Consider the following 26308-nt stretch of genomic DNA (forward strand, 5'->3'; position numbering starts at 1 on the left):
ATCGAGATTATATCTACATTTTAAATTTTCATTAACTGTATTTTGTGCACACCTGGAGGTAAGACAGACTGGAACAAATTAGGATGTGACCAACTGTACCTGTTGATTTGTCCTACTCAAATATCATGGCGTTACTACCACATCACTACTATCAGGAGAACCGGAGTATCGAGCGGAGGGGGGCGACCTACTGTGGCCCAGCAAAGTGCACTGTATTCGGACACATGCTCCGAGCAGCCGGTGTGACGCTACGTAGGTCTCTAGCAAACCCTTTGCATATTATTTTCGTGCACTCCTCGTGCTAACATTACACTAGCATCATGCTAGGTTAGATTCGTCGCTGATGGAAAATAACATAATCAAACTCGCAGATCCCGGGTGAAGTTGGCAAATACAGGTTTAATTTTAAGATGTGTAGCGAAGTGTGCGAGTGCCTCTTCTCTCAAAAAGTGAGGGGGATGATAGAATTTTCTCATGTTTGGTGTTCATAAGTGGGCTTTAAGGGCATGCATTACTGTTAGCACATCTTTAAAACGTGACTTGGACATAATAGGGGACCTTCAAGGCCATGCGCTGGTGCTCGGCAAGCGAATGTATCGTGAGGACTCACGCAGGTTTGACTTTTAGTAGCTTCCACGGCCATGTTTGCCAACATTAAACTTGATGCGGTCGTTTTAGCGTCGCTACGTAAAGAAGTCGTTAAGCTTTTACTGTGTGCAGGTCTGCTTACACGTGGAGTGGGTTTAACACTCCGAGTCGGGGCAAATGATAATGTGATAACGTGTTCAGATATCAATGTTATGATACTACATTGATAGTAGAATCATCATTACCATTATCATTTTTTATTAGAAATAGGATGATTTGAGAGCGCTGCCTTCTCATGGACCATACTCATGAGAAATATTTTTCCTCCCTGTGTGTGTGTGTGTGTGTGCATGTGTGTGTGTGTGAGTTGCGTGGCTTTATCTGCTCCTCCGCATCCTCTTAATGCAAAGTGCAGGCGCCAAGCCATTAGACCGCAGAGTAAGTGTGACAAGTTGGCTGTGAAAAATAAATGTACGTGACTTGAACCACACACACACACACACACACACACGCACGCACGCACGCACGCACGCACACGCACACACACACACACACACACACACACACACACAGTGTCACAGGTCTGAATCCCAGCTCTCTCCTGAGCCTCATTACCAGCGTGCTGATTGGACCAGACTGAGACAAAACAAAACAAAAACCAAAAGAAAAGAAAGAAAATAGATGTTTACTCTGCAGGGAGAGAAAAAACACCAAAATGACACCACAGGGATGAAACCTGTGATTGCTAAAGTACTTTCCCATTTCTACTTCTTTTTTTTGTACCTTACCGAGCTAAACGCCACCCGAGGAGAAGTCTAATTAACCTGAAAGGTCGAGACCAAATAAAATATTAAAATCCCGGGCTGAACCAGAAGGGGGGCTTTTCAAGAAATGTGATTAATTGATCAATTAAATCAAATGTTTCTATTCATATTTATTCCCAGAAATTAATCATTTCACAACAATTCATAAAGAAGGACTACATTTAATATAAAAAAATGTGCTTTGGCTTCTTTGAACATCAGGATCAATTATTCATGAGTCATGATATATTTATTAAACCACAACTATTTGTGAAATTTAATTTTAAAAATGCTTGTAAATATTCAACACTAAAAAGAAGCGATCACATCAAATTAAAATTTCCATTTGCTTACCAAGCCTCCAATAAGCCACCAGGGGGCATTCTTGTGCTGTAATTGGGAATTGCTATGATATGCTGTGATGATCCACAACTCGTGAATGGCACTTATGCTCGGCACATTCCACCACCACCGGCTCACCGGGCTCGAGAACCAATCCGACAAAAGATCCACCTGTGTGCAGAGCGTCCCACGACAGGACTGATGAAGAAGGAGCATAAATCACCGTTTGCATTGATTTCAGCTCAGCTCAGACTTAGCGCACCAACAAAGACGGCAGCGGCAGTCAATGAATCAACCTCATGTTCTATTCATGTCAAAATCAAACTGCATTTTTTTTTTAACCTGAGGCTTACATGTGTGCTCAGACCCAACGAGAACACCTGTGAAATCCTGCAAGACTACATGAAGGGATTAGCGAGGTTTTATCCGTTGCATTCTAGGACCTTCTAGTTTCTACAAAACCTGCTAAAGCTTGAAATGACAATTTATCTTTTTGCGACAATAAAATGGAATAAAGATGGAAAGGATTGTCTTTTTGGATCTAATCTTGGAGAAGATGGTCTTTTAATATTTAATCCTCCACAACATGAGACAAAAAAAGTCACTGCCCTGCTTTTCCTCAATTAATTCCCATTGAAAGACATTTTAAAAATGCAATATATGCACAAGAGGAATGCTTTCACTCTGCTGTTTTTAAAGGACATTCTGCAAAAATGGTAGTCAAAGATCCTCTATATGACAGGCGCACTCTACTGTTTTTAAGCGCCTGCTGGAAAATCGCGAGTCCACGATCCTCTATACGACCTGGGTGCTCTGCTGTTTTGAAGTGCCGACTGTAAAAGCACTAGCCAAAGATCTTCTGTGACAGTAGCACTCTGCTGTTTTTAAGCACTTCCTGCGAAAACGCTAGTCAAAGATTCTCTATACAGTACAACAGGAGCACAAAACAAGTACAAAACAATAAAACTGATACAAAAAAATACATAAAACACATGTAGCACATCAAGCGAGGGATTGTGTTCTTATACTCAGTTTTACAAGATGAGATGGAGAGGTTGCACATGGCATGTGAATGATAAAGACCAACATGTAACATTTGCACTCTGGGACTAAGTGTACAATTATTATTGTTGTTTGCAGCGGTGCACTGCATCATGAAAAACAGTGTGTGCAGGTGCACTCAGTAAGTGCAAAAAGAAAGCAGCAGCCACTCGGCAACATATTTCAGACCATGGACAGCGACCATCGAGTCACTGCTTCCGTTTAAAATCCATGGACAGCAACCACAACGCCACTACCTGTGATTCAGCACCATGGACAGCTAGCAACACATCACTTCGCGAGATCCACACCATGGACAGCAATTGTCGCCATCGGTTGTTTCAGAACCACGGAGAGCTCCATAATTACTTGTTATACACAACGGCACTTCTCAAACTATTTAAAAAAATATTTTGTATTGTACTGCATTATAATGTAATCTAATGATGCAATAATGGTCACCCAACTTAATTCAATTGAAAAAAAAGCCCACTACTAGTTTGAATGTCAAAAGGTGAAAATATTGCATTCAGGCATTACACAAGCACAATGTGTATCTTTGAAGTGGACAAGCACACGCGTGTCTTACAGAGAGACTCTCGTCCTGATGAGGAGGATGATGCTGCTGAAGGAGATGGCGCATCTCCCGAGGGGCGTGAAACGATTTGTTGGTGTCGACCTTACACCGCTGGCACAGTGACGTCATGGCATCGACAGTCGATAGGTAAAGTTCATAAGAGAAGGATGAGGGTCCTTTTTGACTCCCCACTCTCCCCCCAAAAAACAGACAAAAGTAATCCAGCAGGCAACTCTGCTCTCTTCCGCCAGACTGCCGAGAAGAAAAACAAAGGATAAAGTGGAGAGCGCAAATTGAACACAGTGGACAACTGCAGTTTAGTGCAGCGCAACAGCGCCCTCATGTGGACAAAGTAGCACACTACAACACATCGACTTTTCTCTGCCAAGCTTTTGCACTTTTAAAACACACAAAAAATAAACTATCAGATGATTTTACTTGTCATTCTTGTATCAAGTCATGTATTTTATATTGTTATTGATAGAAAAGATCTTTCACTTGATTTTTCAGGACATACTTAACAGCAGCGCTCCTGTCATTTAGAGGATCTTTTGACTACATCCTTAAAAACAGCAGAGTGCTCCTGTCCGATAGAAGATTCTTTGACGAGCAGTAGAGCGCACCAGTTTTGAGGATCTTTGACTAGCATTTTGGCAGTAAAAGCTTAAAAACAGCATAGTGTTGCCCACATGGAGGATCTTTGACTGGCGTTACTGCAGTACATCCCTAATAGCAGCAGAGTGCTCCTCCAATATAGAGGAACTTTGACTCGCATATTTGCAGTAAATGCTTAAAAACACCAGAGCTCTTCTGGCATTTAGAAGATCTTTGTTTGACACTGCGTTTTTGCAGTACATCCTTAGAAACAGAAGAGCGTTCCTGCCATGTAAACAATCTTTGACCGGCGTTTTTGCAGTACATTATTAAAAACACTAGAGCTGTCCTGCTATATAGAGGATCTTTGACCAACATTATTGTAAGAAATGCTTAAAAACAGCAGAGTGTTCCTGTCATAGTGCATCCGGCGCATAGTGCTGTGTCATACATAGGCTTGTTACCTATTGTTTGGGTTTTTTGCCATCACAAAAAGAGATGTATTATTTTAACACTAAAATCCAAGACAACGATCCTGATTGGTGGAGGCATTTTCATGTTACAATATAAATAATAACTGCACGAGTTCAATAAAATATCTGCTTGACAAGATGCTGAACTCTTAACAATACAAGCAAAGCATGCTGGGAAAAGATCCAAAAAGAAAAACAGGCCCGGGTAGTCTGGTCCCTGTAGTAAAATTGACAGCGCTGTTGTGAATTATCTCCCAACACAGACAACTTCCTAAACAGATTAAGTCGCCAAATGACTCAATTTACCCGGTTGCAAAATGTCTTACCCTGGATTTCCTTTCTGTAAATACATTTTGAAAAAGGTATCCATGTGACTGTGGCACAGAAGCACAAAATGTAATAAAAAAAAAAGATGAATGTGCAGGAAGAGAAGTGAGGTTGTATGATTTAAGGTGTCCTCAACGTGAAGAAGATATAAACAATGTGTCTAATCTGGTGGAGCATGGATGTGAGGCAGCTTTATGGATGAAGTGGTGACTTCTTTTATTATTCTATCATGTAATATTGACAGAGCTAGTCATGAATTCTTTTCTACGTACATTGAATCAAACGTAAATCCGCAGCCAACCACTAGAGGGCAGTATTGTGCAGTGGTGTTGCTGTAAAATCTGTGTGTTTTTTTACTTGCACTTCAAATTTTGGTTATTATTTAGCTACATGAGAAGGACTAAATATTAGAAACAGATGTCAGTATGATGCTAATTAACCACAATCATAAATAACATTGTTGATTGTCTTTGCAAGGATCCCACTGGATGGTGTACCTAATGTTGTGGCCTGTTGGTGTATGTTTCTATGAAATGCAAATGGCCATAAATGGACATGCATTTGCAATTTGCTAAACATTTACATCCTCAGCAGGGAACATCAGTCAAACATTCATTTTAGCTTCAATATTGATGGCGTTCCATGTAAGAAAACTTCACATTTGCAGAGCATCCATCCCCGTCAGTGATTTATGACGGTTTGCATTCTCATTTCATGCTAGTGTGCCTCACGCTGCGTCTCTCCGGACCAAACCGGCATCACCATCCTCCAAGCTCCTCTAAAGCCTCCATCATGGACACCACGCCAGCCACCCATGGTTGAGTACCATCACGCTGACAACACCACCAAGGCGCAAATAGAACATTTAATGCAGGTCAAAACCTTCCTAAAAGGAGCAACAATTCTTTGACAAGCATTTTGCAGCAGATTCCTAAAAACAACAGAATACCAAAAACTCTTAGACTAGTGTTTTTGCATCAGATTCCAAAAATACAGCAGAAAACTCTTTGGCTGGTGTTTTAACAGCTAAAAACTAGAGTTTTAGCAGATTCCTAAAAACAGCTGACAACTATTCAACAAGCATTTTTGCATCAGATTCCAAAAAACAGCCAACAATTCTTCCGACCAGCATTTTTGCAGCATCTTCCTAAAAACAACAGAAAACTCTGGCTAGTGTTTTCTTTCTCAGTTTCCTAAAAATAGCAAATAAACTCCTCTTTGGCTAGCGTTTTTGCAGAAGTTTCCTAAAAATAGCCCCAAAAACGCTTCAAATAACGTTCCTGCAGCAGATTCCTAAAAAAACGCAGAAAAACTATTCGGCTTGTGTTTTTGCAGCAGATTCCAAAAAAAGGTGGAAAATGCTTCGACAAGCGTTTTAGCAGCAGTATTCTAAAAACAGAAAAACTCTTTGGTTCGTGTTTTTGCAGTAAATTCCTAAAAATGTCATAAAAAACCACCTCTTCAAATAACATTTCTGCAGCATCTTCCTAAAAACAGTAGAAAAACACTTTGGCTAGTATTTCTGAAGCAGATTCCTAAAAACTACAAAAATAAACAGTCTTCAAATCACATTCTGCAGCATATTCCTAAAAACAGCAGAAAGCTTTGACAAAACCTTTTGCAGCCAATTCCTAACTAACAAAATCCACCTTTTCGTCAGCAGTTTTGGATATGTTAACCTGGATTTTTCGGTGTACGTAACATTTGTGGTGTATGAAGGGTCAGATTGGTTGTCATGTCAAACCAAGTTTCAATCCACATCAGATCCAGATACAGTGTAAACATGGTGAATCCCACGTAGCATGTTTATAGCTGCCAAACAAGTCAAGTTGGCATGTTGTGTTTATGTAGCATCTTACGAGTCAGAAAAAACAGCACCAGTTAAGCCTCTTGTAGGCAAGAAGATGAATCCAATAACGCTGGGCGTCACGGTGAAGGCGTGTGTGTAGACTGTCAGATATGAAACCTTTTGGACGAAAGGTGAAACGTCTTCAACAAACAAGAGCACAGTTGCCTCCATTCCACCTTTGCGCTTCATAACAATCATTTTATTTTCCACACTTGAAACATATTCTGGCCCGGTTGAACAAACGAAGAGTGAAAGTAACCTTTAAATGGAATAAAAATCACACTGACAGGGAGCGCGATGTGGAAGATGTACAGGCGAAGACGTCAGCCAGCGAGCTTTGCCCTTGTCAGAGAAAAAGAAAAGCAGCGATTGGTAGAAAGCAGCATGAAAGCAAAGAAAAAAGGAGGGGGGGGACCTCAGGTGCGAGAAAAAGCGAGAAGCCATGAATTTTTACCGCCACATTTCTCTGATGGGGGCCATTTTTCAGCCAGAGTGCTGTCATAAACCTCCGCCTCCAATGCGGGGCCGCGCTCCGAGGGGATCAATCTGGCCCTCAGCGCCACATTCGCCTCTGCTGGACCACAAGAACCCAATTTGCAACTTAGTCCACGCGCGCGGCAAGTGTCACCGGGATTCCGCAACAGCAATTTCAAACACGATAGCTTTTACTTGCGCTGGATTTAAAAAGGGAGAAGTCCTGGCAGCTCATATTGCTGCTGAGGTTCTGCCGGGCTTGTTGTGAATGACAAGAGAGCGATTGAAGGCGCTGAGGCCTGACGCTGATGGACTTCAAATTAAACAGTCAATTAAAAGCTGCTCGCTGCAGCACCTGCCATCACTTTGCCGTCAAAGCGTGGCGACTGCATCCTCAACTTAGACAAACATTTTGGGGAGGTCGTTCACTTTTTCTACATTTTGTTAAAAGATGTTCTATTTAGACTGAACTTTGTGTTCCAGGTGACAACATGTATTGTAATTAGTCTTAATGGTGCAGCTGCAACAATGAACAATGAACAAGCCACTATCCAACTAAAAAAGCTTGAATATGAGAAACAAAACGACTAAAAGTTGTCATTTTAGGAAAATGTGGAAAAAGCTGATTAAGCAGATTAATAATCGTTAGTTGCAGCCCTACTTTATGAAAATTTTGACTTTTTCTTTTCCACTTCTCCCCATTTTTTTCCGTCTTTCTGGTTTCATTTCATTGCTAGAATGTGCCGCAGGCCTGCGCTGAGTTATCAGCAGTCAAAATGCAAAAAACAACAACAAAATGTGCCCCGTCACGGCTCTACCTAGTGGTGAAATGGGTGAATTACACTTCCAGGCAATCCATGGACACAAAATGTGTCTTAATTCAAGTACCCAATGCTATTTTTGGCACATTTTCAGATAGGAATTACTGACTATAAGTCATATAAATAAGTCAAGTTTCAACAGCATTTTAATGTTAGTTTTACACCAGGCGGCCGAGTGATGCGGAGCGTGTGGTGGATTGAGTCACAATCCTATTTGGAACAGCCGAGATAAAGTTAGAGGGAAATATAGAAAGGAAAGGAGGAGGTCAGCGGCTGACACGTTGTGCACACATAAAGCGTACAAAGACGGTTTGCAGACAGCTGAGAAAAAAAAAGAAGACATCTCAGTTATCTTTGCTGCTGACCATGCGTGAACGCTCTCACCTATGGGGTGGGGGCTGGGGGGAGTCCTCCCGAGGGGTTGATTTGTGGTTTTTGGTCGCTCAGCCAGACGCCAGCAGCTGATAGAGTGAAAAAATCTGAGATATGAAAGTTTAAAAGGCCACAAGTTGACAAATTGTCTGCTCACGTCGACGCCACATGTCCCCCATACACGGCCCGGGCCCAAACACATTTTTAGTTGAGGACAACTCAACTAGAAATGCCATGACTTTTTATTATACACTCTCTGGACACTTCATTAGGTACACCTGCACGTGCGGATGTAATCCAATACAAGACTTGCATCACCAATTCTGCTTTTCAAAAGATAATTGCTGTTTTGCTAGCTTACTGTGGCTGTTTAACATTTTGGGTACCTTACTTGGCTGCCTGAGAGGGTCCAAATATTACAAACAGCTCTCAATATGATGCAGTGCAGTTCCACACCACAACAGTCATAACAAACCGCAAGAGTGAGCATCATTATCCTTGTAAAAAGCTGTTTTTTTCCAACAGAGGTTTTGTATTGGATCTCAGTAGACTGTGCAGGTGTATCTAATATGTGTGCAGGTGGATCTAACGTTAAATGTAAAGCGCAACACAGAGGTTTAATGCATTTCTAATCAACACAATTTGCCATAAAGAAGCAGAAAAGCTGCCAAAGTTGCCGGTCTAACAGCTGTAATGAATAAAATTCCAGGGGGAGAGTGCAAACGTGCATTTTTGCTGATGGCTTGAACGCGTTTCACGTCAACAGATGCCTCAGGAACGCACAGGAACACACACTCACAGCCACACATGCACTTCTATAGCTAATGCCTTCTTAATATGTTTTGTTTTCACAGCTTTGCCTGATACAGCCAAGCCACAAATAATAAAAATCAATACATTTAATCCATTTGTCCACGCGGCTTTTTCCCCTCGCACGGATCATGCACAAAGGTGAATGACTATTTGGGGGGGGGGGGGGAAATGTGGATTTTAAGCAATTATTGATTTCTTTTAGGAGAAGAAAGGTGAACGCGTTTCATATTTGATCTGTTTTCACAAAGAGAATCAATACGCTCACGTATTTCACTCTTAAATAAAATACAACGCCGTGAAATGTGCAAGAATCACATCACTGAGTGTTCAAATTCCGTATGACGTCTAATGTGAGAGTCTCTTACAGAAGCAATTGCTGCTGCTACACAGGAGAGCAAGCAAAAGTGCACAGTCAGCAACGTGTTCCTTCGCTTTGACAAGAAACACCAAGCCAGGCTGCAAACTATAATCAAGTCAACTCGATGCGGCGTGACAATATTTCACTTGTACTCATTTAAATGCACGACTGCTTTGTATTTGTGACAGAAAAGCAACACACCACTCCGGCTGGCTAGCTCGTGTGCCGACCGAGCAGCCCATGTAGCTTCTGGCTCGCGCTGAACAGAAAAACAGTTTGTGAAGTTCAAATGCAGCACTTTTCCAGCAGCATGAGTCCTGTAAACATATCGTACAAAAACACAAACTCATCTGCTAAAATGTGTGGAAAAAAACATCTATATTGCGTGCTAGAACACACAAATACAAAATAATCTCCCAAGAAACACCATGTCTGATCATATAAATGCTATGTTTTGCCAAAAAGTAAAAAATACAGAAAACATGATTTGAAATACTATCATTTTGCCTCAAATACAAAATAACCTGGTGTTAAAAATGCTACACTGAGATGCAGCCTTGTGAGAGCACACAAACGCACACACGCTACAAAATGCTGTGATTTCCCTTGAAATGCAAACTATGGTAATCTTCCAAAAAAAAAAGAGCCATAGTCTAGCATGAAAACACTATATTGTATCATGTAAACATTACAGTCAACCAAAGGCATACAGTATAAAACATGCTATAAACCATGTTTTTATCATTTTGCTTGAAACAATAACCTGCCAGAAAATGTGAAAAAATGAAAAGTATTTGATAGTGTGCACTAGTCCCGCTAGGACATACCAACGGCTGTCGTTTTGCCTCAAATACACAACAACCTGCCAAAAATATCTGCAAAAATGATCAAAAACGTCAATATTGTGTGCTTCAGCACTGCTAAAATACACAATCACTCTATAAAACCCGATCATTTCAGCATAAGTTAAATTTTTCATGTAAATGCTTATATGTTGCCAAAAACACGCTATAAAAGGCTATCACTTGCCTCAAGTACGCAATAACCTGACAAAAATCCAAATGCTATATCACGTTCCAGTCCTGTGACAACACAAACATATACAATAACACGCAAAAAAAATCTGGAAAAATCTCTACTATGCTCTAGTCCTGCTAGAATACACAAATCTGCTTTAAAAAAAAAAAAAAAAAAAAAAAAAAAGACACCATTTGCCGATAATTACATATAAAATACAGCTCATCATGTAAATGCAGTGTTTGGCCAACAATGACAGCAAGTTTGCACGTTTAAAAGCACGTTTTCCGTATTCTTACTTTTGCCTGAAGTTTCGTGTTTCTCATCCAACTGTGACATGTTGTGTAGTCAAAGAATTGTTTGGTAAAAGGATGCAATGACGACAGGTTGCGTTCATATAGGAGAGGGCGCATATTAAGCTCCGCCTCCGATTCTCATCCCCTTCTAATGTTGAAGTCGGTGCCACATGAGTCCAATTAGAAGGCATTGTGTAGAGCACATCAAGACTTTTATCTCCTAATTGCACTAATTAAGATGAGTGTCTAAGCTGCAGTCGCCCCCTCCTTAGTATGCACTCCACAGCGCCACCTTCATCCTTACCAGCTTGGAGGCGGCCGCATCGATCCTGTGGGTGGCAATTAGCATCGACATCGACATGGCTCCCGCCGCTATCTCCTCTCCTTTGGATCAACACGGGAATAATAAAAAGAGAGAAAAAAAGAAAAAGTCCCTCGGACAAAGTGGCCGAGAGGCTTTACTGACAGTAGGTGGATTAGTGGACCCCCCACCCGCCTTTCTCCAGTGGCCCGTCCACGAGGGTCCATCAATCACACTGCGACACGCTCCGATGCGCAAAGATCCATTCGGCCTGGATGTTTGGAAGCGTGTGCTACTTCATTTCACTCGCTCTGGGTGTCCTTATGCACCCCCCCCCGCGCAGTCCTCCCCCAACCTGTCCCACTCAGCCCTTCACTTTCTGCAGCTTAGCTTGGCTCGCTTTCTTTGAAACGCTCATCAAAGCCCAAAGTCTGCTCAAGCCCGCGTATGATAGCAATTTTAAGAGTGATAGCGTACTGGATGTGTGTTAGCCGTGATGATGGGCCGTTTACAAGAGGGGTGTCCTAGCTTTTTCCAGCGTGGGCTGCAGAGTGAAAAATGAAAAGATGCAACAGATGGAGATGTGCTAAGAAGTTATATACCGCATATATTTCAACACAAAAATGCATCTCAACTTCGTCCGCTGGGTGAAAAAGCAGATTAGAAACTTTTTTCTTTGCTCATTTTTGCTGTTTTCATTTTCCAAATATTTAAACTTTCTTTTTAAATAGTCTTCATAAATTTTCTTCCTGTCATATTTTGACTTTACTCCCATATTATAACTTTTTCCCCAGTCCGCACTTTGGACACCACTGGTTTAAAGACACACACACGCACGTTTGTGTGTCTGGAGCTTTAATGCTAATGAGTGTGTGTCTCCAAAAGGCGCTATTGTGTACTTTGTCCATGACTTTGTCATGCAACGTTAGGGAGTGGGACAGGAGGTTATCGATGCTAGCATAGTTAAGTGCTAACATTACACTCACGTTTGCTCATCATGCTAGGTTACCTTGTTCTGTAAAGAAAAACAAATGACAGCTCCCACGTCAATAGATGGTTGTCAGAAAGCCTGCTTTTTAAGATGTGTAGTGAAGCCTTTTTTTTTTTTTTTTTTTTTTTTTTTACACAAAGCTGACCTCCCTGAAGTGGTTGGCGAGGTATAGAATATACGAGGTGGGCTCAACTATTTAGGGGCAGGGAAGAGGCGTACCACGTGCATGAGGAAGGATGAGGAAGGCATCTTCTGGGGCTCTATGGACACACATTACTACAAGAACGTCATAAAAAACTCACTTTTCCATCATATGGGCCATTTCATTTTCTCATTCGCACCCAACACAGGAGGTTATAAGTAGTTTTGGTGGGTCAAATGTCCCAACAACAAGCTAGCAGAGAGCTGAATGTGCACACCCCCAGTTTAATCACTCCTGTGACGGCGCAGTAAAGCGGCGCTGATATATACGTCCCACCAATTTGCCCTCGTAAATTGCGCGCGGCATCTCCGACGAATCGCTCCCAGGAAGCGGGCAGTGCCAGCGTGAATTTATGTAGCATTAAACCCCCCCCCCCAAAAAAAGCAGCACAGGACGGCCACTTGTGCGCGCTAAAAGACACTAAACAAGCTCGTAAAATGAGAGGGAAAAGTTTTTGTGGCGTTTAACGAGAGGAGAGAAACTTAATGAGACGAGCTTTGGAAAAGAGAAACAATGCAAACTTCCAGATAGGTGCAGGAGGGTGAAGATTTATACCTGTGACACAACATCTCTTCAGCCCAAATATGGACAATACAGGCGGAGCCACATTGTAGACACAGTTTGACAAAAGTATCGGGACATTCTCCACCGCCAGGAAGTGAAAAATGGAAGTCCAAGTGTTGCAGCTATCAACGGCAACTATGACTCAAGAACTGTGGTCCCCAACCTTTTTGGACCCTCGGACGGACCGGCCGTGGGGGTCATACATTATAGCAATCTAATTGATCTTATTTAGTGTGTAAAACTACGACAAATTAAAAGCATCCACCGGTACGAGCTGGAGGGTTTTTTTTTCCTCGAGAGAAGATTATATGCCACAGTTTGATGTGTGGGTGACAGCAGTGTGCTAGCATGAGTTAACTTGAGCTTGTGCACCGAACAAATACTGTATGCACATTGACACTCAATAATGTCATCAAATCTTACTTTTATGCATTCCCACACAGTATCAGTATTTGGGAGCAAAAATGAGGTGAAAGAAAAAGGGGCAATACAGTATAGTCGTCTATCTGTGCAGCGTGGGAGAGTTAGCACACGCACACAACTATGGTGCATTCAAGGACCGTCAAACAAAGTGGGACGGGTCACCGCTTGCCAAAACACAATGAAACAAAACAACAAACATGCAAAAACTGAGAATACAACCTGTACTGTATATTATTGTTTGAATACAATAATGGCCCACACATTTACATAAAATTCTATGTCGTCGCTTACAAATGACTTTTTAAGGTTGTTTTTTAACATTGCGCCTGAAAGTTTCCCGTGGCCCGCTTCAGCCTTGCCCATGGATTTGGGTTTGGGAACCCCTGCTCTAGAAGATTCCCGAGTGTGTCTCTGGTGGTGGGCTTGCTCTTCCACACCAAACTCCTCAAACCAGACAGTGGCTCAGGAGGTAGAGCAGGTCGTCCGACTACCCCAGGGCAGCTGTGACTACAGACATAATTTACCACCACCAGTGTGTGACTCAGGACTGAATGAATCATGGCTTCACTTCATTGTGAAGCTCTTTGGGTGCCTTGAAAAGCACTAGGAAATCTAATCCATTATTATTATTATTTATTATTATTATTATTAAATCATACTTGGATTTGTGCACTGGGAACAGAGAAAATGGTCTTCTCTTCCCACAAAGATGGACGCATACAATTTAGGGATCCGTTACTGGCATTAAAATGAAATATCAGATCACACCAGTATCATTTTTCTGCCGATAATGATATCGGGCACACATTCTGGGCAAGTTTCGCCTTCAGATTGTAGTTATTCGCACTGCAATGATTGTAAATTATTGGTAAATGTTTTGCTCTTCACCGTCTTCATGGTAGCGCCGATTACAAACCAGAATCAGCCGCTGCACGTGCTGTACAGTGACCGCAGAGCAGCTGCACATCGCGCCAAACAGGAAACAGACAACCAAAATAAGAGCACAAAACAGGAACTGATGTGAAAAGGAGGGAAAAGTAAAACCTGTCATGCAGAATATGACGTACAATATCGGGAAGAAGCCAATATCAAGCATCTCCAATAAAAGTGTCCAAAAATACCTCAAGACCAACATGTGATTGATGAGCTCATTGATTAGTGGCTGAACTTATGAGTGGCAGTTCCACACATCACCATCTTTGTATTTCACTCCACTTCACAATAACAAAAGGATTGAACCAGGAGGAGACAAAACGGGGGGGAAAAGGCCCCAAGATGTTGAGGAAGCGCTGAGGCAATTCCAGCATATCGTCCAGTATGACAAGGCGGGAACGAGGCAGCGCAGACAAACTGGCCTCAAATGAAAATACTGTTTTTGTACACCAGGGTCGGCCAATGCAGTGGAGTAAATAGTAAACACACTGGAGAAAGTCATTTCCATGGGAAAAAAACATAACCATGGTCAAGGATGGAAAGTGACAATATAAGAAGAAACAATATAAGCATACAATTCATGACCAAATCATCGCAGTTTCGTGGTTGAATGCGACCTATTGTCAGTCAAAGATATGCTATTTCATCAAAATGGAGTATTATTTTGCCTAAATTCAGCATTTTCAAGCAAGGAGGAGTAAAATACTAAACTATACGGCACTCAGAAGACACAAAGACGTGATATGTAGTATTCAACACCGGTCAATAGGTGTCACTAATGTTACATTGATGAGACAATAGCAACTGCAGGAACTACAGAAACCGGAAGTAAAAAAAAGGGGGGGGGGGAACAATGAGGAACTTGCCCAATGCTTACATGTAAATCTATTATTTTCTCTTATTATGTCTTATTTTGTCTTATTATGTCTACTATATTGGGTAATAGGAGTGTAAAGGTGACTGTAGGGGTGTTATTTCATGTCTACATGGCTCTAATAATGTTAAAATCCGTATTTAGAAGGTTGTAAACAGGTTTTACTATAAATATAACTATAAATATTCCATTCATCAAGAAGCAATCGTACTTTGCGGAAATTCCTGAGGGAAGACCCAGGACAAGTCGGAGAGACTTTGTCTCTCAGCTGTCAGGACGAGCTGGACGAAGTGGCCGGGGAGAAGAAGGTCTCGGCTTCCCTGCTTAGGCTGCTGCCCCCATGACCAGACCTCGGATGGATGGATGGATGGATGGATGGATGGATGAGCGGACTTTGCGAAAATTCACTTATCACGGTGAGGTCTAGCACTGAATAGCCACAATAAACGAGGGATTACGGTAAACAAGAAACTATCTCTGAGCAATGAAGAAACTAAAAAAAAAATGGACCATTCCCATGCAAATGCTGAAAAAGATTCCTAAAATATTCAGTGAAGCAAGAATCACATGCAAATAGCTATGTAAATTACCTTTTTAAAAAGGTGAGACTGCACCTGAGCTTCTTTTAATTGCTTTCATTGACCAAAACTACACATGAATTTCTCCTCTCCAGCCTTGCACCTGATTCCTGATGCCCTGTGAAGCCTTAACTGATAAGAATGGACAGGAAGCGTGCATTAGATCCTGCAGTTTAGAGGACGCTGCACACACGCGGCCGTTTATCCCGCTAACATGCTGCAGTAAACGGCTGTGAATATTTGATGGGACGTAACAATCACAGCAAATCCCAGCGAGAGGTCCCGATGAAGAACGACTACGACGGGGCAGCAAATCCATTTCCATACAGCTTTCTTGTCTTTTAGTTAATCCAGCGCCGTACTCGGAATTGAATTTGTGTCCCAGCGATGCTTAATAAGTTGACATTCAGCGTGTGACTTGTGTGCTATTCAGATAAGTGATGGCGCCGCCGTAGAACACTGCTGCTTCCACACCAAATAGCCCCCATTGCTCATCATAAAAAGCTGCGCCTCGACGTCCCGCTGCTGTTATATTTTACTGGGAGTGTTATTAATTGGACCGAGACGCGTCTCAGTGTGGGCGAACACCACAAAGCAAAATGATGGAAAAAAGTCTTTGGGGAGCACGACTGGAGATGAAGGACGGAGCGTGAATAAAAAGATGAAAGTTCGGACTGCAAGTTTCTTCTCTCTCCTGGCTCGTTCCCGTGACCGTCAAGCTGATATTCAAATATTACTAATAAATACACGGAGGGGGACAACAAGACAAGTTCGTCTTTCTCAGCAAAAAGGACACGTGTATATCTCGCTTTCATGAAAGCTACATGAAAGCCTGCTGGTCTTGGACGTTTTATCAGCAATGATGGTACTGTACATTACTAGAAAGCAAAAGTGAAAAACAAATGGACAAATAATAATCCCACAAACATATTTGTAGAAAGTCTTCCCACAGGAGCGGCTGCTGCTTTAGCTTCACTGTCTTCACCTTTCACATAACACTTATGCATTAACAGCTGTGGCTGTAGGCAACTTCCTGGCGTAGATGTTTTATTAACTCCACAAGATGACAGCAGCTGCATTTTTAGTATCCAGTAGCTTTATCTGTCTCTGTCTCGGCATAGGCTTTCAAATGTTAGTTGCGCTACTCAGCTGTTGCTGTGAAAAGAAAACAGAAAAAAAGTTGGCATCAAGAAAAAAAAGAAAAAAAAAATCACAATTTTATGAGAATAAACTCATAACATTATGAGGAAAAATAATATTTTGTAGCGTAGAGTTGAAATATCAAAGAAAGAAGATATTGTTTTAGCGGTAATAGTAGGCCTATATACGACAAACAAAACAAAAGAACTCTGTTCTGGGCGCCAGCCAATGGCAGGGCACATGAAGACAAACATTCACACTCACATTCACTTCTGAGCATATCTTTAGAACATATCGAGGAAAAGGCTTCTTGAGACGTCATCTGTACTTTTGTGAAGAAGGTGTCGGACGTTTCGCTCCTCATCCGAAGAGCTTCGTCAGCGAACTAATAAGTGCTGGTAGCTTTAGAACATATGAAAGTGGCCTTGCATCCTTCCATTTTCACGATGTTGAAAATGGAAAATGCTGTGTAAATGCTGCATCCATAATGTTATCCATATCTGGGGCCAGTGGGTGAAAGGATTAGGAGTATCGTGCAGCAAGATTCTAAGAAGGCTGTGTGGGTGGCATTTCATTGTTACCCCACACAGAGCGCCTGATGTCCCCCACCTGTCCTCCAGACTTCTCCCCAGAGATTAGAGGCGGGAGCAGCAACACAAACCGCTCTTACTACGTGGTGGACATCCCTTTTACCTCCTCTTTGTGTGCGCATGAGCACCCAGCGTGGGGATATCGAGGCAGACACCTCCTGCAAGATGAAAAGGACCATTTCGGTGTGGCGGGGGCCCTGAAGGTAAACGTGGCGTGCCATCACAAGCAGCTCCTCGCTCAATAAAGGCCTGGCCTTGCAGACCAGATATTTAGAAAGCATACAGACACATGCGCATTGTTTGTGAAGCCCTGACAAAGTTGTCCCAGTAGAGGTTACTGTGGTTTTCCTGACATTTATTTGCAACCGCACTGTGGGAAGCTGCAGCAAACATTTCATTTGCATCCTCTCCGCCGCCCTCATCGCACTCTATTTGAACAAATGATTATGCGTCAGATAAACTCGCGGGGTTCAAATGTCTCCTGGTCCTCAGGGTGGGGGATGGTGCACGGTGGCTGCAGGCGTCTTCAGTGTTTGGCTAATATGGCGGACGGCGCAATAAACAAGGCAAATATTTGCTGGAGGAGAATTGTCATGCCGCATCTGTTCGTGATACTTCCATACATCTCATTGGCTCCTGCGCCTTGCTCTCACCTCATGGCGGCTCTTTTCCCAATGCATAAATGAAAGCGCTGTCACAAATATAAACAAGAACCTTCCTGATGAGGACTGTTGCCGTGTACAATGCTTTTCCTGTCTGTCTGAGGGACAAATGCAAAATGTCAATGACAAATTTTGTCTGCACTGTATAATGCTGGTGTGGATTCCAGCACGCTGTTGATGTATTCCCCATGGAGAAAGCGTGGCTCTGTCTGCCAAACTTCATTTTGCACATCTTAGGAGTTTCACTGAAGGATTCTACTGGAGATTAAAACTAAAGCTGCGGTAAATTCTGCAGAAAAGCATCTTAAATGCAACGAGTGACGCTCATCTCAATTAAAGAAAAGGTTAAGTATTCAGGTGCTGACTTTTGAGGACTATTTTGCAGACACGGACGTCAATATTTGCATGAGAAAAAGTTAACACCGCCACAATTTTATTCACTTTTCATTTCCTGTAGGCCAGGGGCATCCAAAGTACGGCCCGCGGCCAATTAACGACCTGCAGTAGTTTTTTTTTTTAATTGGCCCTCGGCACATTCTAAAAATATGCTTAAAAAAAGAAGATGAAGCAAAAATTTTAAAAAGCAGTCATTTTCCAAGAATAAAGATGAAATATTGAGGGTAAAGTCATAGTAGCATGAAGATGAAATATTAAAGACTAAAATATGTAATTCTTTTAAAAAGGCGTAATATGAGAAACAAGTTTTTTATTATTATTATTGTTAAACACATTTTTGAAAGTGTAGGTTAAGGAGAAAAAGTTCATACTAATAATTTATCACTGATAACGCAAAGCTGAAATGCATACTGCGTTTTTCTTTAACTACATAAAACACCTTTGCATTTTTACGTGGGTTTTACATTTCCAAAATGTAAAAGCGGCCCCCGCATCCTTTGATTTTTCAGTGTGTGGCCCCCGGTGGAAAAAGCTTGGACACCCCCTTGCTGTAGGCGGAATGTGTCCCAATACTTAGGACCATAGAGTGTTTCTTATGTAACAAATAGGCCTTCTCCCTCCCTCCTAATTGGACATACTGATGCAATTAGTCACTAGCAAACTTGCAAAAAAGTTGTAATACAGCATATCTTGTCAAGGGAAAATACCATGTAGTAAACTTGGATATACTTTAGAGTAGCCAGTGTACAGCTTGTACAGTAGTATAGATTGACTATCCACTGAAAATAGGTCAACACAGCGATTATTGTCTAAATATCTGGCAACGCAAACACGCAGTGCACAAGTGCACTGAGGGGCGCTGTGGTTCCTTGAGGGATAAACACCAATTCCAACACGTACTTTGACGTTGTGAAGCCGAGTCAAAACAGCATGCAGCATATCATGCATTGTCTTCCTGCTAGGAATATCGACGTATTCAAACACACGTTCGTAGAGCTTGAAGACGTGTTGATATTTGTGGTTGATGGTGGTAGTGTCATGGTCTGGGGCTGCACGAGTGCTATCAAAACTGCGGGGAGCTGTGGTTCATTGGGTGGAAACATTCAAACATGTGACAGAGAAGCAGACGCCTCCATAATGCACACCTACTACTCTCCAGCAGACCATTTCCATATTATCCCCCTTGACAAGATATGATCAAATGTGAGGGGTGGACCTACTTTGGCAATCATAATTCTTCATCAGCCGTCCTTGTAATTATCAGCCAGGAAAACTTGGCAAATATCTTCTTGTGTCCTCAAAAGCAGAGAAGCTTGGCTCACGAGTACATTAGCTTTACATTAGAAGCCATCATTATAGAGGGGACATCATCATCATCATCATCTCCACAAGCAATTTGTGCCGGGACAACAGCAGCGCTCCAGTCCCACAGCGGAGCAATGAGCCACGGCAAACCTGATTAGGTCCTCGCCGTAATGGATGGCTCCTCCTGGACACACTTTGGAGATGAATAACTCGTCCCGAAAAAGATGGGAGAGAGGCGGGGGTGGGGTGGCGATCGGAGTGGGCTTCATCTCGGAAAGAAGAGGGGGAAGGTCACTCTTTGCTCGGTGGGCGCGTCTGACGTCGCAAAAAGGGGATCATTTGGTAGGTTTGAATAATCCTAATCATAACATTACGGTAAATATATCAATCATTCTCAGGTGTAACCTTTCTGCTTACTACTACTTGACCTTGACCTCAATTAAGTTCTTTTTTGTGAGTATAAAGTCATACTCATTGCATGGATGCTTTATCTACCTCTGCATGCGCTTTAAAATGCTGGCGTGTAACTCATGCATCTAACTTGTCATACTGTTTCCAATGAACTCGACAGCGCCATTAATGCTGGCAAAGTTTACTGCTATTACCACATTGGTTCTGTTGCTGGTGTGTTGTGCAATATACTTGCTCATACATGACTGTGTGGTCCACAAGATGGCAGTAGCTACATATGAAGTATCATTACCTTTATCTAGCTCTGCATGCAATATAAAATGTTGCTAGCAGTTGTGTGAAACTCGTGCATGTCATGCTTGCCATACTGCTTTGACAATGCGCTATAAATGCTGTCTGAGTTTGCTCCAAATTGCCATTACAGGATTGGTTCTTTTGTTGCTGTGTTGTGCAATATTCTTGTTCATAACTGCGGCAGCAGCATTCAAAGCGTCATGAGTAGTCAGCATCCAGTGGCTTTATCAACCTCTTTATCTACCTCTGCATGCGCGCATCTGACACTATTTTCTGGCAGATGCGAGGGGGGCGAACTTTAAACCCACTGGGGGAGCTGACAGTCAGGTTGGCCTGCCTGATGTTTGATTAAGAGGCGCACTGACCTTTCCAAGGTGTGGGTGGTTGCGAGGGGGTGGATGGGGAGTGGGGAGGGGGGAGCACCGAGATGCACTCTCACCTGACAGCCTCACCACTTAAAGCCTCTCAATATGTCCAAAATCTATCAATCTGTGCGGCTTTTCTCGCTCGTTTGCCGCGGGAAAAAATTGAAATGTCACGGCGGATGAGAAGATGTCATTGGAGGGAAAGTGCTGGAAAGTAAAAAGATGGGGGGGGAGGGGCAGGTTATGTGAGATGAAAGGATCAGAGATGATGACGGGATGCGGCGTATATGTCTGCAGGAACCCGAGTGGCGGCACCACTTCACTCTTATTGGGAATTACGGCACTGAGGTGAGGCTCAAAGTACTTGCAGAAGGAACGTTCATGCTTTCACACACAATTACAAGCAACGTCGACGTCACCACAATCACTGCCCACTTCAACATTCAGGTACACCGGCACCATCTACTGAGATCCAATACATCAAAGATCATAACGCTCAGTTTCAGGTGTTAATGTCAACAATGTTTATGATTGTGGTTGTACTTCAGTGACGTACTGCTCACTTCAGTTGATAAAAATCACCTTTATGGAATTCCAGACAAGTCTCGCCTTGCAGAATCCGAAGTGGCGACCTGACATTTGGCGTTTACGCTTTTTAAATGACATAAAAAAATATTTTAATTGAATTGTACTGGGCAAAGAGCACAGACAGGTCTAAAAATACTAGATTTGACCCACAAATTAGGTTTAAAAAGTATAAATATGTGATTATATGAGGTTTAAAGTACAGTAATCCCTCGTTTATCGCTGTTAATTGGTTTCAGACCCAACCGTGATAAGATAAGATCATTTAAACCTGCAATAAAAAAACGTAGATCAGGTCTGGTGCTTGCCTCACAGTTACTGACATCTAGTGACCAATGATTGATGGGGTCAAAGGAGGACGACGTCCATACAAGCTCGTCTGACCTGACGACGGACCTGACTTCTCACTGTGCAGTAGCCTGGCTTCATTTCCATATAAGAGCCCACGAGATGCTCTTGAAATGACAGTAATTGTAGCGCAGCCACTTTAAATCATCTGTGCACTAGTATAAATAAACCTCTCAGCCAGCCTTGTGAGCAGCTTGGACCGCCGGTACCGTGGTTCTGCCATGGAAGTGTGCCAGTGAGCATCTGCCCGATCAGCGGGGACCGGCAAAGGGGCCCAAGGATGCTGCTGTCATCCATTAATTCAGCTTCACCGAGGCGCTGGCGTGACGTGCTCGATGGATGTGAAGCGGTAGAGTTTGAGACAGCAGCTACTGTACACTACTGTAGTACCGAACCACTTTTTGGGGACCACGCTAGAGACAGTGCAGTGGACAGAGGACAGAGGATGGACTCTTGTCTTGAATGTTAGGTGCAGCAGCACTTCAGAGGGAAAATCCAAGCCAATCCATTACATTTTTGACCATTTTCCCAGACTGGTCAGCATATATCATATCGTGGACCTTGGTAGACGTCTTTGTCCTTCTGACGTCTGATGCTGCGTCGTCCCTGAGAGTCGTGATTCATGAATCAAGGCTGCACAATCAGCTCTGCGGGTGGAAGAATGACCCAGAACTTTGAAAGGCCAACGAGCAAACTTTATCTTAAACTCTTTCCAAGAATAAAGTATTAATTTTGGGGGGGGGAATGCATTCAGCAGCTTTATCTACCTCTGCATGCACTTTAAAGATGCATTCAGCAGCTTGATCTACCTCTGCATGCACTTTAAAGATGTTGCTACTCGGCTGTTGGTGTTACAATTAAAGAGGTATTAAGGCTAGCTTAACTGTGTGTTCCTTACCACTATTACAATATTGATTCTGCTGCACAGTATACTTGTGGTGCACAAGATGGCAGTAGCTGCATTTGGAGTATCATGAGATGTCAGCATACACCTGCTTTATTTACCTCTGCATGCACTTTAAAATGCCATTACCGGCTTTATCTACCTCTGCATGCGCACATCCATTAGCACATCCATGCGCACATTGGAGTATTCATTTGAGGGGAATTAAGTTGTTAATTTGTAGGAATAAACTCATTTTAGTTTGTGTGAGAATCTTGACATGATTACATTTGTATTTTGTTCCTGCTGGATTGAAACCTTTTCGCAAGAATAACTTTTTTCTTTCCTTTTTTAAAATGACAACAATATGTATTTATTGGTTTTCAGTGAGGCCCTAATACTCCTTTGTACTGAAATTTGCTCTTGTTGACTTGATTATTGTGGCAGCAAACTGGATGGGATGATTTAATGGCGCTTTCTGCTGGTGGTAGTGACATCCGTTTAGCCCCCGTGATAGTTGTGGCTTCACAACAGACACAAAGGAAAGATTTTGCTGCAAAGAAGCAAAGAAATACACGTTTATACCTGATCTCCCTTTGGTGCTAAAGGGTTTTTTATTGTCTTTAAGGACCATTCTGTCTTCTAACGAGCCGCATTGCAGCTTGTTTGTCTGTAAAGTTTAAAAAAAGCACGTCGGTGTGTAGCAAAATTGCGCCCTTTGAACCGTGCACTGTGAAAATGGCCACAGGGCTTTCAAGATACCGCCAATTAATTCAAATGAGTCTCTGGCATCTATAGAATGATGAAAAATAGATGACCGAGCGAGGACGCACAAATTGTTAATTCAGCAGCGCACGGAACATTCTGTGAGCTTTGTGAACGCCTGCAACAACAGGTGCTTCTTCATTTTCAGCCGCTCTAACGATCTCATTAGACGGCCACGGCAACAGAGGGGATGGAAGTGCTTGTGGCGTTTTTAGCGCACGAGCAGGAGTAAAACGGATCGAGGAGGAAGGACGCATGGACGGAGAGTCCAAACACACCAGCCGCTTACGTCCGAGATGGAAGCTAATTGAATTCTCACGCCGCTCCCGGGAGACCAGACGACAAGACACGTTGTACATCATTACCCAGAATGCGAGATGGCTTCCTGTGTAAGTCCAGAGGCGGTACAAAGTAATGGACAACATCCTAACATGTCACTGACAGTACAGGAAGTCCAAACCTGATGAATGTTGTGAAAATGTACTTTAAAATGATGGCCAAACACCAAAAATGCTCCCTTTCTATTCAATTAACCTCAGTCTCTCATAGTTGGCGCGTGCGTGGTCTACAAATGCAAACTAATTAGGTTTCTAATTAGCACCGGCTCACAAAACATTGGCATTAACAGCTGTGGCTGTAGGCAACCCCCTGATGTAGCTTTTATCAACTCCACAAGACTACATTTAAAGTAAGCAGCAGTGTTAGCGCTATTACAACATTGGTTCTGTATTCTCTCTATTCTGTAGTGTGCAATGCATCTTAATAAAAAGACCAATTGGGTTTACATTGTTTCTTATGACAAAAATTGCTTCAGTTCGCATCTGTTTTGGTTAGAGTTAGACCTTCTGCAGCCACTTAATGATGCTAACCAAGGTTTCACTGTATTTACAAAGAAATATAATGAGTACTCCAACTCCCCTTTGACCCTGGAACGTATAATAAGTGTTTCCATTACCACCTCCAGGAAAAAAACTCAACCTTTGAAATTAGCACAGCTGAAGGCAGCTACCGCCATTCAAGGAATGGACGCAGGATAAGCAGTGAAGGCTGCTGGTGGTCTTACACTCCTCTTATCTCATCTGCAGATAATCTCATCCTTGCGTCTGTGGAGTCGACGGTGGGCGGGCGCCGAGTTCAAACAAATTCAGACATGAAGAAACACTCCCTGGTCCTGCTTCCCCTGATAGCATCTTGGCTGGCGTTACCTCGGCGGGCCTCTCACTATCAGACAGCGGCACAACACCTCGGGGGTGTTTTGGCTCTCATTTTCAAGTCTTGGCTCGCTAACAGAACCCCCGACGGACGCAAACCGCATCCCAGCACGTCGTCTGCAGGCAGACTCAACGCTCAACACACATCCCCGCAATGTTATTGTTCCAAGACTTCCTGCTGTGCTACCACACTTTGTCTCTGTCCCACGAGGACGCATGGGGGGTGGGGCGCTCACTCTATGTAATAAATCTGTCAAAATCAAACATCGGGCTTTAATGCGTCGTCACTGCTTCTTAAATCTCCAGAGGTCACGCATCCTTCGGAGCTGACGGGAGGCTGTGAATCAAGGAAGTAATCTCCAGAGTGTGACGCGCGTGCAAATACATCAATAACGCAACAGAAAACAATCCATAACATGCAAAGTCGTACAAGAAGGGAAAGTGAGCGGGTGCAGGCGAGCGAGGCCCCCCCCCCCCCGACACGCCACCCCCGCGCGGAGAGCCTCCAGGCAATGCTCAGTGGACTCAACTGACAGGCCGGACGTCACTCATGGGGAAACGTGGAACACCACATGTCAAGAGTCCATTTAGAAATTAAAGCCATTACGTCGTTGCAGGTGCATTTTCTTCCCAGGCTAAATGCTTCTCAAAGGATTTTTGTATTTTTCCTCTGAGGAAATGTGCAACATTTACACAACGAATGGTGTTTTTTCCCCACATTTAGAGCACAGCAATAAGTCACATCATATGGTAGATTAACAAATTCAAAAGACACACTTGGCTAGAGTAGGTTTGCATTCATCGTCTTTGTTTATCGTAAAAGGCAGTAAAACACTGGTGATCAACACCCCCACTTTACTTTGCATGAGTCAGGAGCCAAAGCAAATAAACTCCAAGGCAAAAAGGAATAAATCTAATTGAAGCGCTAACCCAACTCACTCCATTCACTTTCCACTGTTTGTCTGAGTTGTTACATACTTGATCCTCAAGGAATAGTTATTGTTGGAAAAACTGTATTATTTCAGTCTTCCCACACTAAATTCCAAAGAAGTGTTGGAATCACAATTAGAAAAAACACTGAAAAAAATTAAAATTGTCTTCCTTTTCAAGAAAAAGTTTTAATATTCACTTGTTAAAGTTACACTTTTTTCCTCTGAAAAATACGATATTTTTCTGATTTTTTTAAATTATTTATTTATTTATGATTTATTTTTATTATTTAGTATTTTAATAATGTGACTCTTTTCTCTCCAAATTGGCATAATTTTTGCATCTAAATTTTTCCCAAAGCTCAGCAAAGTGACAAATCAATCAAACTAATTGATGCGCTAACTTTGCGAGACGGGGGAACCTCACTCTATTAACTTTCAAGAAGTCTATGTTGTTGCTAAGTGTGCTGCTGGAATGTGTTTTTGTTTGGGTTTTTTTTTTTTTTTTTTTACTTCAAAAGTTTTCCCACACTAAACTACAAAAGAGTATTAAGATTATGGGGGGGAAAAAAAAAGGTTTTGGCATTCTCTCATTAAAATTATGACTTTCTTAAAAAAAAAATCTTATGTAAATTATTCCTGAAGTTAAGCAAAGGGACACATCAATCAAATATAATTGGTGCACTAACTTTGCTAAAACGGGGAACCTCGCTCCAATCAACTTCCACAAGTCTATGTTGTTGCCGAGTATGCTGCTGGAATGTTTACAACAAACTGTCTTTTTTTTTTGCCACATGTAACAAGATTTTTCCT

At 42.4% G+C, this 26308-nt stretch overlaps 1 protein-coding gene across 5 annotated transcripts in view; it reads right to left on the reverse strand.

The window, feature by feature from the left end:
- Positions 1-26308, reverse strand: part of LOC129173795 (dipeptidyl aminopeptidase-like protein 6) — a 117332-nt gene that overhangs the window by 75470 nt on the left and 15554 nt on the right. The window contains exon 1 of one of the 5 annotated variants that reach the window (XM_054764932.1): positions 3364-3521. The exons of the other annotated variants lie outside the window; for them this stretch is intronic. Coding sequence (XP_054620907.1) covers positions 3364-3480 — 117 coding nt within the window. The 5' untranslated portion in view covers positions 3481-3521. Of the gene's footprint in view, positions 1-3363; positions 3522-26308 lie in introns of those variants that run through there. 5 annotated transcript variants of the gene reach the window in all.

Source organism: Dunckerocampus dactyliophorus, chromosome 21, assembly GCF_027744805.1.
Source record: "Dunckerocampus dactyliophorus isolate RoL2022-P2 chromosome 21, RoL_Ddac_1.1, whole genome shotgun sequence".
NCBI lineage: Eukaryota > Metazoa > Chordata > Actinopteri > Syngnathiformes > Syngnathidae > Dunckerocampus > Dunckerocampus dactyliophorus.